The sequence below is a fragment of the Tamandua tetradactyla genome, chromosome 4, assembly GCF_023851605.1.
Source record: "Tamandua tetradactyla isolate mTamTet1 chromosome 4, mTamTet1.pri, whole genome shotgun sequence".
Classification (NCBI taxonomy): Eukaryota; Metazoa; Chordata; class Mammalia; order Pilosa; family Myrmecophagidae; genus Tamandua; species Tamandua tetradactyla.
In genome coordinates this window covers 6,100,480-6,116,936 of record NC_135330.1, presented here as the reverse complement: position 1 = coordinate 6,116,936, position 16,457 = coordinate 6,100,480, and the positions used below count along the sequence as shown (strand labels likewise).

General features: G+C 41.6%; 1 protein-coding gene across 5 annotated transcripts in view; it reads right to left on the bottom strand.

The window, feature by feature from the left end:
- The window catches only part of LOC143679852 (myomegalin-like), a 28,131-nt gene that overhangs the window by 1,139 nt on the left and 10,535 nt on the right, over positions 1-16,457 (bottom strand). For 3 of the 5 annotated variants that reach the window (XM_077156202.1, XM_077156205.1, XM_077156204.1), the window contains exons 2-7: positions 15,534-15,752; positions 7,474-7,709; positions 6,345-6,396; positions 5,344-5,486; positions 1,716-1,905; positions 160-291 (exon numbers count right to left, since the gene is read on the bottom strand). In XM_077156202.1, the coding sequence (XP_077012317.1) occupies positions 285-291; positions 1,716-1,905; positions 5,344-5,486; positions 6,345-6,396; positions 7,474-7,709; positions 15,534-15,655 (750 nt within the window). In that variant the 5' untranslated portion in view covers positions 15,656-15,752 and the 3' untranslated portion in view covers positions 160-284. The remainder of the gene's footprint in view (positions 1-159; positions 292-1,715; positions 1,906-5,343; positions 5,487-6,344; positions 6,397-7,473; positions 7,710-15,533; positions 15,753-16,457) is intronic. The other 2 variants (XM_077156203.1, XR_013173969.1) reach the window with 2 other exon arrangements.

The following is a 16,457-nucleotide window of genomic DNA, read 5'->3' as shown; positions in this document are numbered from 1 at the left end:
ATCCTACCTGCCCTGCTTTCCTCTCTGGACTGACTGTAAGGAGCAAGTGCAATAATGCACACCGATGAACTTTAGAACTGTGAAACTCTGCCCCAATAACCCCAGCCCTTTGACACACCCTTGATGTGTATAAAAATAGATGATTTCAGTGTTTCCTACTTTTTCTCTGGTCAGCATTGGTGAGGACATGCTCCAACCTCTCCCGCAGGCAGTCATTGATGCAGACGGATTCCTCCAGGCGCTGGCGCAGGATTTGGATTTCAACAAGATTCTTTTCCAGCAGGTCAGACCCTGTTGTACCCCCCAGGACATAGGAGAGGTGGGAAATGGGTAAGCCCAGGGGCAGTTGTGGGGCCTGCCCAGGGCCCGTCTGCAAGATCTCTGCCCATCTCCATCCTTTTGTCAACTTCTTCCTCTCACTTGGGCACTCAGGGCACACCAAGAAATTTTGTTTAAAGAGCCCTTGGGCTCTCAGTAACAGGGAGCCTTCTGTGAGCAAACTCCACAGGGCATCCCCCAGACAGAGGTCTAATACATGTAAGGGAAGTGGACACTGAGCTGGAGAACAGAGGTGGGTAGCTAGGAAAAGCCTCTAGTCAGGACTAGCCTAGTCATAAGAAAGTTTGGCTACTTCCTGGGTGAGACATAGCTAGCAATCTGGAGGGCCTACCTCTCTCTACGTCTCCTACCACTGATTCATGACTGGACAATCATTAATATCTACCACTCATAAAAACAATGACTAAGGTAAATGCATGTGAAATTAAATCACATGCTGTTGAGTGATGAGTGGTATTCAATGTTTTCCTTTAAACCCTTTTTCTGTGGTGAGACAAGGAAGAACCTGGGAGGTGTCAGGACCTGAAGGTAGAATAGGAGAGAAGGAAGCACACTGAAGATAGGGAATTATGCAGAAACAGAAGGGAAAGAAACCAAAACCAGGTTTCATCCAGTAGGATGCATTGCTTTAGGCTAAGTTTTTCTCTGAGAATTTCAAATGTCTTATTACATACCTGGGACCAAAAATTGTGCTTAAAGCCATTCCCCTACAAAGCTGCAGCGCTAACCACTGGGGACAAGATGCCTGGCTCTGAGCCCAACAGCAACATTTGAGAAAGCAGAATTGGCTTGTGGTTAATGCGCTGTGTGTGTGTGTGTGTGTAGAGGGGGTTGGTTCTGTAGAAATATTCTCCCCTCCTACAACAGCTCTTAGGCTAAGGCAGAACTTCCTCACAGAAGTCTGTGCTTGACATTCTAGAACAATCTCAACGTAGGCCTAAGAAGGTGTGGCACTGAGAGAAGGGAACACATGCCTGTGAGGCAGCTCATCCCCCCTGGAGAGTGGCTGAGAATGCCTGTGACCTCCTGTATTCTTCTGCCAAGAGTGAGTCTCTAAGCAGTGATGATGGAATAAAGCATTTGGAAAGTCCAGCTCTGAGGAGGAATCTCACTCTCTGGCTGACCCACGGGATGCTGCCTCTTCATCTTCTCCCTCACTTCTGTGAGCTGACATATAAAAGAGGACTAAAAATCCCCTTGGTCGAGTGGGCCACGGTGGCTCAGCAGGCAAAGTTCTTGCCTATCATGCCAGAGGACCCGGGTTCGATTCCCGGTGCCTGCCCATGCCAAAAAAAAAAAAAATCCCTTGGTCAGGAGAGGAATGTGTCTCTCCTGTCAGTGGACCCTATTCCACCATTTGCTCCCTTGTGCTTTACCTGAAGGTTTGGAATTGGGCCGGTACAAAGAGGAGAAGGAGGATAGAGCCCCAGATACAGTCATTTTCTGACGGCCTTGTCCGTGGGCCACTGCTGCCATGCTGTCTGGGCTCTGGTGTCCTGCTCAGCTGGCTGGTGCGATGGGCTGTGGTGCCACCCGGAGGGCAGGAAGGCGTGGCTGACCTGGCTCCTGAATAGTTACCAAACAAAGTATGTGAATCAGCAGGGTGGCAGGGCTGCCATGTGTTCAGAAAGGAACATGAATGAGAAACAGACACACAAATCAGAACGCAAACGTTGAAAAACTAATCCAGAGGGTGCACGAGGGGTTCAGTAGTAGAATGCTCCTTCCTTTCCATGTGGGAGACCTGGCCCCCCCCCGCCCCATAACATCTAACCCAGGAAACGAAAACTAAGGCAGATGTCAGAGATCCCAAACCTATTGCTGAATATCAGTTACATGAAGACTCATTCCCCAGGGACTGATAATTTTACTCCAAAATTACTGGCATTTTCTGGCTTGTGACATTAAGAAGTGCTGGTTAGTTACAGCATTTGAGGGTCACAGCGCACACGTGGGAGTTCCGCGGCCCCTCTCCTGGCTCCCCTTATGATTTCCAATGCTGGGATGATCCCAGAGAGGTACTTCAGGAATGTCTGCCAATCTTAGGAATCAAAAGAGTAAGGGGAAATGTGCCAGTTCAAAAGGATTTAGGTACTCTGAAAAAGCCGTGTTTTAATCCTAATCAGTCTTGTGGGAGCAAATGTTTCTCTTCATCCCTATTCAATAATGGAGGTTGGAAGCTTGGTTAGGTTGTCTCCACAGAGACGTGACTCACCCAATTGTGGGTATTAACTTTTGAATAGAGGGAGATGTGACTCCACCCATCCAGGTGGGTCTTCATTGCTTTACTAAGAATCCTTTAAAAGAGGAAGCATTGTGGAGAAAACTCGAGAATGATGAGTGCAGCAGAGACATGAGACCTATCGAGTCCACCAGCCAGCAACCTTTGGAGATGAAGGAGAATGCCCCTGGGAGAGCTGCATGAAGCAAGAGGCCCAGAGAGGAAGCTAGAAGACGTTGCCATGTTTGCCATGTGCCTTTCTAGTTGACAGAGAAACCCGGAACTTCATCTGCTTTCTTGAAGCAAGATATCTTTTCCTGGATGCCTTAGATTGGACATTTCTATAGCCTTGCTCTAAGTGGGACATTTTCTTGGCCTTAGAACGTAAACTTGCAACTTACTAAATTCCCATTTTAAAAAACCATTCCGTTTCTGATATATTGCATTCCAGCAGCTCGCCAGCTAAAACAGGAAGAATGCAGTATTTTGCTGGTCTGTGAACAGGTGTTCTGCTGAACCAACGGTGTATACGCTCCCTGGCGACATACTAGCTAACCCTTCATGGCTCCCGCGGCTGTCAGGTTCCGGTGTCGACTTGGCCAGGGGGTGACGCCCAGTTGCCTGGTCAGGCAAGCACTGGCCTAACCGTTGCTGCAAGGATAATCTGTGGATGGTCGATAAACTGGAAGGCTAGTTTATTAAATCATCAGTCAGTTGGTTGCAGCTGTGGCTGATTACATCTACGCTCAACCAACGACCCGCCTCCCGCAAATGAAAGAATCCAATCAGCTGGATTTGAGCCAATCAGTTGAAGACTTCTAAGGGAGAGGAGAGACTTTTCACTGTTTCTTCTGCCAGTCAGCCTCCCCTGTGGAGTGCATCAAGACCCTTCACTGGAGTTGCCCAGTTCAGAGCCTGCCCTGTGGAGTTTGGACTCTTCCATTCCCACTGTTGTGTGAAACACCTTTATAAATCTCATATTTACACATCTCCCCTGTTGGTTCTGTTTCTCTAGAGAACCCTGACTAATAAAGTTCCTTATTGGGATTGTTGGAGAAGGAAGAGAAAATGGCCTCCACTTCTGCAGAGATTCTAGATTGTGTCTCACAGAGCAGCTGCCATGCTAGCACCACATTTATTGACTGCCCTAGAAATTTTGACTTGAAAAGCAAAACAACAACAAAAAAACACACAAAGGAGTGGTGATAAGCAATTGCCTCTCTAAGGGGTCAGTGACTTCAGACAGGATAAGAAGGGCTGACGTCTCCCGCCGGCGGGATAGAGGTAGCAGAAAATAAGTCCTGTGCTTATTGGGGCACCACTCCAGAGGCCACACTTCCCTGCAAGTGGCGACAGGAAGTGCAGGTGAGGGGAAGTGCAGGTGAGGGGAAGTGCAGGTGAGGGACAGCTGCCCTGTCCCTCAGGGCAGCTCTGGATTGAACTAAATGCCTCCTGAAAACCGAGTTCAAGGATACAAGTAAAACTCCTATTGGATCCTTGGGACAGCTCAGGAACATATCAAGGGCAGCCCATACCCTTATAAAATCTAAGATAGAAGTGTGATATGCACAGGGTCTTGCCTCATTTGCAGAGTAGGATGAGGAAAATACTGGCTCCAGAAACCTAGAAAAAGAGATGCTGACAAGGAGTGAGCACTCTCCCTGCCTGGTCCCTGCTTGCTCCAGATGCAGTGGAGTGAATGCAGCCTTGGAATGAATGTGCCCTAAGTTGGGCTGTTCTTGGTAAATTCTCTGATTTTGCTGAGCCTCAGCTCCTCAACTGTAAAATCTGGAAGCCATATCTATTTGTGAGGTTCACTGTGCTGATTAAATGAAGAAGCATATGCATACTGGTCAGTAAGTATAGTGGGTGCTCAATAAATGAGAATTTCCTGTCTGTCCTTGGTTGCTGTAATCCTGGGGAAGACATTTTGCTGCTTTGCTCTGCAGGGTGAAATAACAAACAGGAATAGTATCTGGCCAAACCCTTTATGGCTCATTCATTATCTAAAATAGGCAGTTCAGAAAAAAGAAAAGAAAAGAAAAGAATCAAATATAGCTAGGTACTGAGAATGGTTTCGTGATGTTGTCCTCTCCAGGATTTGACTCATACAGTTGCCTAAAAATGCAAACCCTTTCCTCAGGAAGAAATTATAGAAAAAGCTAAGCAGAGAAAAATGAAGGTTTTATTTTCAGCTTCTCTCCTTCTCCCCAACCCCTCAAGGCTGTTACTTCAAGGGAGCTCCTTGGGGAATTCTGGGGAGGGGCAGCTGGGGAGGCTCGTGATGGATTTGGCTTCAACCTTAAGTCATGCCAAGTGGCTGATGATTTAGAGGATATTACAGAAAATTTGCAGAATTTCGGGAATCTGCAAACCCACAAATAATAAAGAATATTTCGTGGTGATCAGGAAATAGGAACAGTGCTTGTTTACCCAGCGATTCCAGGACCAGAATCACGTTAGCCAAGGTGCACCTTTGGTCTGAAAGAGCATGTGATTGTGCTGTAGTGACGAGGGGGCATTTGGCCCCTTCCCCACCCTCCCCTACCGCCTACTTGGGCCACCGTCCAGCAGCCCTGGTCCAACATCCTGTTTGTGCCTAGCGTGGGTCTGGTGACCAATGAATGGGGGACAAGAATAGGGAATAAAGCTACCTGAGCGCCCAAGCTGTGTTCAGCCAGGTACGTCATGGCAGACCCCCAGGGCCTGGATGCAAGGACACCTCCTCCAAGCCTAGACAGCGGCGTGGGGAACCGGGAACTGGAGGCCACGTAGGTACTCACCAGTGACACCCACGGCAGGGTGCACTTCCTGCTCAGCCAACAGGGAGGAGGTGCTGCTGGTGTGGATGTGGGGCTGCGTCTGGGACCCAGCATCCTGCCTGGTTTCTGGGGCCTCAGTCGCGTTATCCTTCTTATGTACCTCCCTTAAGATATTGATGGAGAAAGGACAGAAGGAAAAATAAAGGTCACCTAAATGCCACAGAAAAGGCCCCCGAAAGCCAAGGAGACAATTCCTTCAGAGAAGAAGCCAAACGATCTACTCGTGTTGGAGAGTAGGGAGTCGGGGTGTGGGTGGGGAGGGCCAGGAGGGAGAGTGATGGTTGTTTAGTGCCTTGGCCACAAACATCCTGAGGAAGAGAGGAGACCCACTGGGCTCTGTAAATAACACTCACGATTCACAGGACACCCAGAGAATCGTGAGAATTTGACTCATTTTGTGAACATAATCCATTAAATAGTATTTGCAGTGGCCTATTTAAAACTGGTTCCCGAGGCAGTGCAGCCTCCCAGAAGTCTTGCAGTTTCTAGGCCTCTTTCCCTAAGAACAGTGCTACAATGTAAGTCTTTTCTTCTTTGCAAGGAAAATTAGTAGCTATTTAACATCTGCTGGCACTCCTCAGGCTACCCTTGAAGAAACCAGATATACACATCTCACTCTGTTCCTTAAACAACCAGGAGAAAGCAGAGATGAACACTAGGGCTTCAGAAGTCTCCTAAGACCTGGATAGTTCACACTGAGGTTAGGGAAGGTCTATATTACTAAACTGATGAATTAAAGCAAAAATTAGAACCAAAAGAATGATAAATATTACAAAAATAAGAAATGAGACTACTTTGTTATTAAGGGTACATTTTGTTTGGTGAATAAATAATAAGCTTAAATTTTTTTTTTTTTTTTACTGAGTAGATGCGCTCCTTATCCTTTGATCTCCTGGCCTTTGCTTGCTTCTGGATCCTTTGTCAGGTAATATCTTTCACACCTCTTTAAAATTTGAATTTACCTGAGGGTCAGCGGCATCTGCCCTGCTTGATTCTTCTTATTTGTATAGTCATCTGAAAACCAGATTCAGACAGGACCAGCCATGGTTTAAACAAGTGGTATTTTACAGATTACAAACAAACACTGAGTTCTATCTCAGATCAGAGACGTGATTACTTGATGCTGGGGTTCAGGGTACTCTCAATTTTCCCAGGAGTTCTCAGGTGCACAGAAGGCTTTCCTGAGCCCACCAGAAAGATCATCGTCCCCACTTTCTCTGTCCTGAATCATAGCAAAGAGCTAAAAATATCTTTCATCCCTCATAGATAGTGGGATATTTTCTCGGCCAACTCTGGACTCCACCCAGAGCCTCCGAGTCCTACGGTCAGGCTGGCTCCAAGACCCATCCCAGCTCTCATGCAGAAACCTATCCTGGCTCTGAGGGATTGACAGATATCCCTGCCCACTTCTGCCTCTGCCATCAGGAAAAGCACACTGACTCCAAATCTGATCTTATGTTGTGCTTTCCTGAGCCCTCATGGAAAATTCTATGTAAAAGGCTCCTGAAATAACTCACATTCCTACTAACAGGTATTAATATACACAGTGCTCAAACCATACCAAAATCAGCAATATCTATCATTTTTTTGAAGTGTATTAATGAATATTATTACTTGATCCTGAGAACAACCATGCAACTTTCAGGAACTGGTATTATTTGACCCAATTTTATAGGTGAGGAAACATCATCAAAAGGACTATTCACCCATCCAGGCCTAGTAAGGCCCACGTTCAATCTAGAACAAAGGACTCTGGTTTTCTAGTGCAAGGTTCTTTTTACAAGAACAAGCTTTTCCTATTCCATCCCCTCTTTCTGGTCATTAGTTTCCGGTAAATACCCTCTTGCCAGAGTTGCCTCCTCCCCTAATGGCATGAAAGATGGACTAGCCGGTGATCAGCATGGTATCCCCAACACGTCTGTTTCTCCTTGGAGCTCCTCGCCAGCCCACCCTGCCCCTGATAGGGCACCAAGGAAGTGAATGCAAAGTGGAACACCAAGCTGAAAAGACACTCATGGATGGGGATGGTCTTATGTGATACTGGGGTCTTGGAAGGAACTGAAGGTCTTCCTGACCCTGTGGCCAACTTACCAGTGCTGAGTTTGCTGGCAAGGCTCTCTGCCAGCTGGCTTCCCTTGGCCAACTGCTCACGGAAGTGCTGTTCAATGGAGTGGTCAATGTTATTGCTGCTGAGTATACCCTCAAAGATCTTCACTGCATTACTGACATGCTGAATGAGAAGGGAAGAGACAACTCTCCCAGTCCTCATCTGCTGCCTTAGATGGGTCAACTCTCGAGCTTGATCCTGAATCAAGGAGCAGTATTTCCTAAAGAAAACATGAAGAGGAAGAAGCAAAGTAGAAAGGGGTAAATGATAAATTAATGGCTCTTTAGCAGAAGGTATTTTGAGTGTAGCACCAAAGGAGCCTCCATGCTGAATTCTAACACATGTTTACTGGCTTGAACGTGATAAAGAAAATGAAGGAAGAAAACAGAGACTTCCTCTAAGTGAAAGAACCTTTCTAAGGTTGTCATTCTCCTGCTCTATACTTCTAAAAATGGATCCAGATTTTCTTCTCTAAATTGTCTTTACAAGTTGTCTCCTAATTCCTCTCTTCAGTCTATAACCCATTTACATATACTAAAAAAAAGCCATACATTAATTGGAACATTGAAAAGAAAATCAATCAAAGGGTCAGGAAGACAGAATTGTGCTGCAATTAAATGAACTAAAAATGAATTAAGAATAAATTATGCTGTCTTTTTATTTCTTTTTCTGGAGTGATGCAAATGTTCTAACAAATGATCATGGTGATGAATATACAACTATGTGATGATATTGTGAGCCACTGATTGTACACCACATATGGAATGTTTGTATGTTAGGAATGCTTGTGTTTGTATGTTGCTTATCAATAAAAATGTTAAGAAAAAAGAAATATCAATAAATAAGAATAAATTATCCTCTGAATAAACTTTATAAATTTTGTCCAATTTGACTCTATGCTCTGTGAGGGTATTTGCACACCTTTCACAGAGCCAGTACAGCAGGGAAGCATACTAGGCACTCACTTCTCTAAAATAGCATAATTCTAAGGCTATTTGTTACTTTTAATCATCTGCCAACTGCAATCTAATTCTTGAAAACTCACTATGCTGTCACCACTAAGTGGTTGTCTAGAATATGTTTTTCAAATTATATTCTTTAGAGCATCATATGAGTTGTCAGGACATGAAAAACTGAAAATAGGGGAAATGGGGGCTCCAGATCCTATTCTCCCATCATTCAAGAAATATGTTTTATATATTTGTGCTCTCAGGAACCCTTTGAACAGCAGGTCCATGGCTGAAAGATGTGAATATAAATTTTGATGCACAACGAATTAATTTTTCTTCCACATGATATATTCTGCTTAGTCTAGTTGATTCATAGTATTATTTAAGTCCTCTATTTTCTTATGATCTTCCATCTAGATATTCTATCCATTACTGAAAGTTGCATATTGAAGTCTCCTACTGTTAATGTAGAAACTTCTGTTTTCCCCTTCAAATCTTTCAATATTTACTTCATATGTTTTGGGACTCTTTTGTCAGGTGCATATATGTTTATAAGCATTATATCTTCTTGATGAATTGACATTTTTATCAATATAGTGTCTTTCTTTGTTCCTTTTAAGTTTTTTTTTACTTAACATTCATTTTGTCTGATATTAATAAAGCCATCCTGCTCCCTTTTGGTTATTATTTCATGAAATAGTTTTTTTTTTGTTTTTTTTTTTTACATCCTTTCACTTTCAGTCTGCTTGAATTTTTAGGTTTAAGGTGAATCTCTTGTAAACAGCATATGTTGGCTCATGCTTTCTTAACCATTCTGCCAGTCTCTGCCTTTTGACTGGAGCGTTTAATCCATTCACATTTAAAGGAACTAGGGCATTGAATGAATGAATGAATGAATGAATAAATAAATAAATAAATAAATGGGAACTCCTCAAAATTAAACACTTTTGCGGATCAAAGAACTTCGTCAAGAAAGTAAAAAGACAGCCTACACAATGGGAGACAATATTTGGAAATGATATATCAGATAAAGGTCTAGTATCCAGAATTTATAAAGAGATTGTTCAACTCAATAACAAAAGACAGAAAACCCAATTACAAAATGGGCAAAAGACACTTCTCAGAAGAGGAAATACAAATGGGCAAAAGGCACATGAAGAGCTGCTCAACTACCCTGGCTGTTAGAGAAATGCAAATCAAAACCACAATGAGATATCATCTCACACCCACCAGAATGGCCATTATCAATAATACATTTTAAATAACTACTGTAATGCAGGACTTTCTTGCGCTACTTTGCTATTTGGTTTCTGTAAGTCACACCTTTTTTTGTCCTTCAATTCTTCCATTATTGCCTACTTTTATATTTAGTTGATCTTTGCAGTGAACCTTTTAGAATCCCTTTCGTAGTCTTCTGTGCATATTTTTCAAATTTCTTGAGGCTACCATGTGCTTAAATTTAGCATCCTATATCTATTTCATTGGATGCTATCTAACTTTAATAGCATATATAAATTATGTTCCTATTCCTCTCTGCCACTTACCACCACTTTATGGTATATGGTGTTCTTGTCAAAAACTCTCTCTTTATACATTATGTGTCTGAAGCATTGATTTATCATTACATTTCATGCATTTGCATTTTAGATCTTGTAAGAAGCAGAAAGTGGAGTTACAAACCAAAACTACAATACTACTGGTTATATTTACTCACTTCAAGTCAAGGCTCTGGGCTACCACGAGGACAGGAGGCCTGCCACGTGGAGAATGGCAGAGATCTCCAGGGGAATGGCAGCTCACCAGAAGCAGGCGTCCAGACACTTTTTTTTTTTTTTTCGCATGGGCAGGCACCGGGAATCCAACCCGGGTGTCCGGCATGGCAGGCAGGAACTCTGCCTGCTGAGCCACCCTGGCCCACCCCAGACACTTCTTCATGCTCCATGATACCATGGTATTGCCGTCACCAAAGAAGATGTAACATACACAAGCACTACTTGGAACAATACTCACATAGTGAGATAGAGCGAGTTTGGCTTCAGTAATGGGCATCAGTTTTCCATGACCAGCAGGTCCCTCTTGACAGCAAACACAGGGCAACAGACTTTATACACCCCTCTCATGTCACAGTGGGGAATAACCTGTTCCCTTCTTGCCAGGAACAGATATGTTAGTGGAGTTGGCCAGGTGACAAATAATGCACATACTTAAATGATACCTCTAAGTTTACTGTGTATCCAGAATGGGGAAAGATTCTAGATCAAGGTCACTCCAATATGGAAGACGAATCTAGATGAAGCCTTAGGATCGATGCCCACCCTCCAGATTATGGAATATTCTGGGCCCAGGGTTTTGATTAAGCAAGCCTGGGAAAAGTTAGAAGGTTGTGCAGTAGTTGCTTCCCATCACTCATAAAATTACCTTTACTGGAGATTTTTAATTCTTCATGTGGTTTTAAGCTACTGTCTAATGTTCTTTTTTTTTTTTCAATATGAAGAACTCCCTTTAGAATTTCTTGTCAATTTCTGGTCCAGTGTGACAAACACCATCAGCTTTTGCTTATCTAGGAATATCTTAATCTATCCCTCAATTTTTAAAAGACAGTTTTGCTGGATACAGAATTCTTAGTTGGCAATTTTTGCTTTCACCACTTAAAATATGTCATCCTACTGCTTTCTTACCTCCCTAGTTTCTTATAAGAAATTGGCACTTAATCTTATTGAGGCTTCCTTGTACGTTTCTGGATTCTCTCTTTGTCTTTGGCAGTAGTTATATTATCATGTCTCTAGATGTGGGTTTCTTTGAGTTTATCCTGTTAGGAGTACATTGAGCTTCTTGAATGTGTATATTCCCATCTTTTGTTATTTGGGGGAAGCCATTATTTTTTCAGATAGTCTTTCTTCTCTCTTTTCTCTCTTTTTTCTCCTCTTGGGACTCCCATAATACATATATTGGTATGCTTGATAGTGTCCCAAGATTTCTTTGGCTCTGTTCAATTTTCTTCATTCTTTTTCCTTTCTACTTCTCAGACTGAATAATTTCAATTATCTTATATTCAAGCCCACTCTTTTTCTTCTTCTTTCAGCTCCAATCTGCTGTTGAACTCCTCTAGGGAATTCATTTCAGTCATTGTGTTCTTCAGCTCCAGTATTTCTGTTTGACTCCTTTTTATGTTTTCTATCTCTATAGGAATTCTCTTTTCGTTCATCTATTACTTTCCTTGAACATATTTAAGACAGTTTTTCCAAAGTTTTTATCTAGTATGTCCAAAGTCTGGATTCTTGTTTCTTTGCTTCCCTTGCAATCTTATGTTGCACTCTTGACATTTTGATATTTTCATGTGTTTGATTCTGGGAGTAGACACTGAGGTGCATTATCCATAAACTTGTTTCAAGATAGTGTTATCAAAGATGTTCTTGAATGCCAGAAGCTAACAAAAGGGGGAGGGGGTAGAAAGAGAGAGAGAGAGAGAGATTGAATTCAGACTGAAGGCTGTTCTCATTCACACCAACTTTGGCTACCCAGGCCCCTGCTTCACCTCATCCTTATCCTTGTTATTTTCTTTTGTCTAACTCAGAAGATGCTCCTTCTCTCATTTACCCTTTGAGCTCTTCAATCTTAGAATATAAGATTAGCACAGTGTTCCTTGAAAGAACACACATAAACCAGGGATCAAGTCCTCATCTGGGCTGCAGTTACTAAGGTAAGACCTCTGTATGAATCTACTTCCTTAGGCACTGGATGGTTCAGCATTCATCAATCCATCGTAGATGCAGAAAATACTAATCCAGAAAAGGATCTCATCTTATTTTACAGATGAGGCCATGGAAGCTCAGGAAGAACTTTTATTTCTTATTTGGAGCTCCCACAGTTGGTTGGTAGAAGGGTTATGATGAACAATGTGGCTCAAATCCTGCAACAATTTAGTGTTCTCTTCGTGTCATGCATCCTCTTGTTCTGACTTTGAGGGCTTTCTGAAGCTAATACCACTTTTAAGACAAGTTTCTTTCCTGGAACACATTTGTTTTTGTGAATTCATAGATTTATAATCTATTCCCAGCCAGTTTTGCAAGTAATGCTTAACACATCACAATGACAGCATGCATTTAGGTTATTTTTTGTATACTATCTGGCATCAGTGTGAGAAGATAACCTCTATGAGAGCAGAGACTTTGTTTGTCTGGTTTATTTTAAGCACCTACGTAAGTTCCTGTACATAAAACAATCAATACTTGTTAAAAAATAATTTTACTAAAAACAATTAATTTTAATGTCTTCCTCACTAAACCCTTTCCTGGAGCTAAGTTAAATCAATAAAACACAGCTTTAGGGAAAAGCCCGGGATATAAACATCAGATTCACCACTTATTAACTGTACAACAGTCTCCTTATTGATAAAATGGAAATTGTGACACTAAATTAATAGAAATATGTAATATGTATAATTAGTTTTGGTCAGAATTTGATGAAAACATATCACTCCTCCCCATTCCTGGGTATATTATCTACAGACCTAAGGATCACCTGTGTCACAATCACACAGGGCACTTGTTAAAAACTTTGAGGAAGGGAAAATACATTTTACGTAAATTTCCCCCATTGCTTTGCATGCAAGCGCAGAGGTAGTGAAAGCCAAGGAAATCAGCATGTCACAAACTGAGGAATCAGCAGCTGGCTGTGCCCCTAGATTGGGGCTCTCAGGATGTTGCACTCTTGGAATTGAGCTACTAATGGGTCTTGTGTGGCATCAAGGAAAAATTCACTTTAAGACCTTCGATGGGACAGATTATTTAGAACAGAGTTCACCAATGGGAAAGACATGGTGGGGATTTACTAAAATTGGGTAGGAGGGAGAGAAAGGGACATATGTATAGTTAGGAAAAGTATGATCAATATTATGCGTTCATGTTTAGAAAGAAACCCAACTGTTTTCTTAACATGGTATGTAGAAAGAAAATGTTCTTGGGAGGTGGAGTTATGCATTTTGTCTCTCATATCATCAATGATCCTGAAGGGTGGAAAGAAGGTTCAATAAACCAGAGTTCGACAATGATAGTTAAATTGTGGATCTAATGTGGGACCAAAGGAACACCCTTATTTGTGCCCAAGATGCCTTAAATAGTATTACAGAAAGCAGAGGTTATTATTAAAAGCTTAAGCCAAATAAGAAATTTTGTCATGATTCAGGGTAAAGGGACTTGCATTAAGAATGATCAGAAGAGAGGCACACTTATCCACTGTTGGTGGGAATGTCAAATGGTGCAACCACTGTGGAAGGCAGTTTGGCGGTTCCTCAAAAAGCTGAATATAGAATTGCCATACGACCCAGCAATACCATTGCTGGGTATCTACTCAAAGGACTTAAGGGCAAAGACACAAACGGACATTTGCACACCAATGTTTATAGCAGCATTATTTACAATTGCAAAGAGATGGAAACAGCCAAAATGTCCATCAACAGAAGAGTGACTAAACAAACTGTGGTATATACATACGATGGAATATTATGCAGCTTTAAGACAGGATAAACTTATGAAGCATGTAATAACATGGATGGACCTAGAGAACATTATGCTGAGTGAGTCTAGCCAAAAACTAAAGGACAAATACTGTATGGTCCCACTGATGTGAACGGACATTCGAGAATAAACTTGGAATATGTCATTGGTAACAGAGTCCAGCAGGAGGTAGAAACAGGGTAAGATAATGGGTAATTGGAGCTGAAGAGATACAGACTGTGCAACAGGACTAGATACAAAAACTCAAAAATGGACAGCACAATAATACCTAATTGTAAAGTAATCATGTTAAAACACTGAATGAAACTGCATCTGAGCTATAGGTTTTGTTTGTTTGTTTGTTTGTTTTTGTTTGTTTTTGTTTTTTGTTTGTTTGTGTTTTTTGTTTTTTTTTACTATTATTATTACTTTTATTTCTTTTCTCTATATTAACATTCTATATCTTTGTCTGGTGTGTCGCTAGTTCTTCTAAACCGATGCAAATGTACTGAGAAACGATGATCATGCATCTATGTGATGATAAGAATTACTGATTGCATATGTAGAATGGTATGATTTCTAAATGTTGGGTTAATTTCTTTTTTTTTCCGTTAATTAACAAAAAAAAAAAGAATGATCAGAAGAATATGAACTTTTAAACTGTATTTGACAAAGTGAGTGTAGGTTTTATGAATTGTGAGTCCAGGATTCTAATGTTATTTCTACTTACCAAAAAAAAAAAAAAAGACTATTTTGCAACTTTGATCAAGTGACTCTTTACGTCTTTGGGACGGAATGTCCTTAGTTCTGAAATGTGTGGATGAAACTAGCAGACTCTCAGGTTATACTAGCTTTAACATGGTTTTCTGAGTCAATGAAATTTAAGTGGTATATATTGGGCAGGGACTTAATGCAAATGAAGTAGAATTTGAATGACCTCCAAAGCTGTTGCCCAACCCATAGGGAATTTAGCAATGATTTAGTATTTCAATAACTGATGCTCACAGGTAAATGTATAATAGATTAGCCCTACATTATCTGAATGGCTCCAAAAATCTATAGGAAAACAAACATCAAAGACAAACTGATAAAACTAGCCAAAATCATAATCACTATCATACAATTTTGTAAGCTTATTTTAAAGCTGAACTTATCAGCTCTGTCACTGTAGAAATCTCTGCAGGGCATGAGCTTCTGCAGAGAATAGAATGGAGATGGAAGGGCCTCTGTATGAATCTACTTTCTAGGACACTGGATGGCTCAGTATTCATCAGTAAAACTTCTGAGATAACAGGAGATTCCTATATGCTTCTCTCAAACAGATCCATTTACTAGAAGATTTCCAGCCCAAGCACCCATGAAGATAATATATTTGGTTAATATCTGTAATGCTAGGTAGAATAAAACCAAGTTTACTTCTAATAATATAAAGTAGTTAATAATAAAAATACGATGTTTTTCTCTAAATAATTTCCAGGAAGGCCGTGAGAGAAAGCCCACGGTTAGGACACAGAACCCAGATGCAGACCTTGAGAGCTCCTACGACAGCAGGGAAGGACTTAATCCTCACAGTGGAAGCTTCTGAACGAAGAGTCTTACCCGCTGTGGGATCCAAAGGGGAATCCTCTTTCCTCAGGCTGAGTCTTCTGCTGATTCATTCCGCTGTCATCTGGTCCTTTCCTCTCTAAGGGCTGATGCATTCCAGCTTTCACTTGGAGCATTTTCTCATGAAGAACCCTCTTATTGCCTCCCGAAAGGAAGGACGGAGAAAAAAATATGTCTTGTCTTCACAATGGACAGGCTTTTTTCCAAAGCTACCTATAGGAGATTGTTTTAGTTTGCTAAAGTTGCCAGAATGCAATATACCAGAAATGGATGGGCTTTTACAAAGGGGAATTATTGGGTTACAAATTTATAGTTCAAAGGACATGAAATGTCCAAATTAAAGCACTAACAAGAGGATATCTTCACTAAAGAAAAGCCAATTGTGTCCTGGGTTTCCCAGTCACAAGGGAAGGCACGTGGTGATGTCTGCTGGCCCTTTGCGTCCACGTTTCATTGCTTTCAGCTCCTGGTTCTAGTGGCCTCCTCTCTGAGCTTCTGTCTTCCCCAAGCATCTGAACTCTCTCAGCTCTCTGTATCAGCTCTTTTAAAGGACTCCAGTGAGCTGATTAAGACCCTCCTTGAATAGGCGAGGTCACACTCCATGTAAACAACCTAATCAAAAGGTCCTGTTCAAAAATGAATAGGTCTGCCCCCACCAGATTGGATTAAAAGAACATGGCTTTCTGGAGTCCTAAAATTTAGAAAATGTCTTCTTTATCCCTGTATTCAGAATTACCTTAATCCTGACCTGATTGGCTTCATCCTTATCTCTAAATACTGGGTTATACATAAAATAGAACAGATTCACAAATCCCAGAAATAACAATTACCACTCCAGACTAAATGTGACTACTGTAAGAGCTTACACTTTAAACCTCTGTTTTCTTATAAGTGTTTTCTAAATGAGACCACACAATA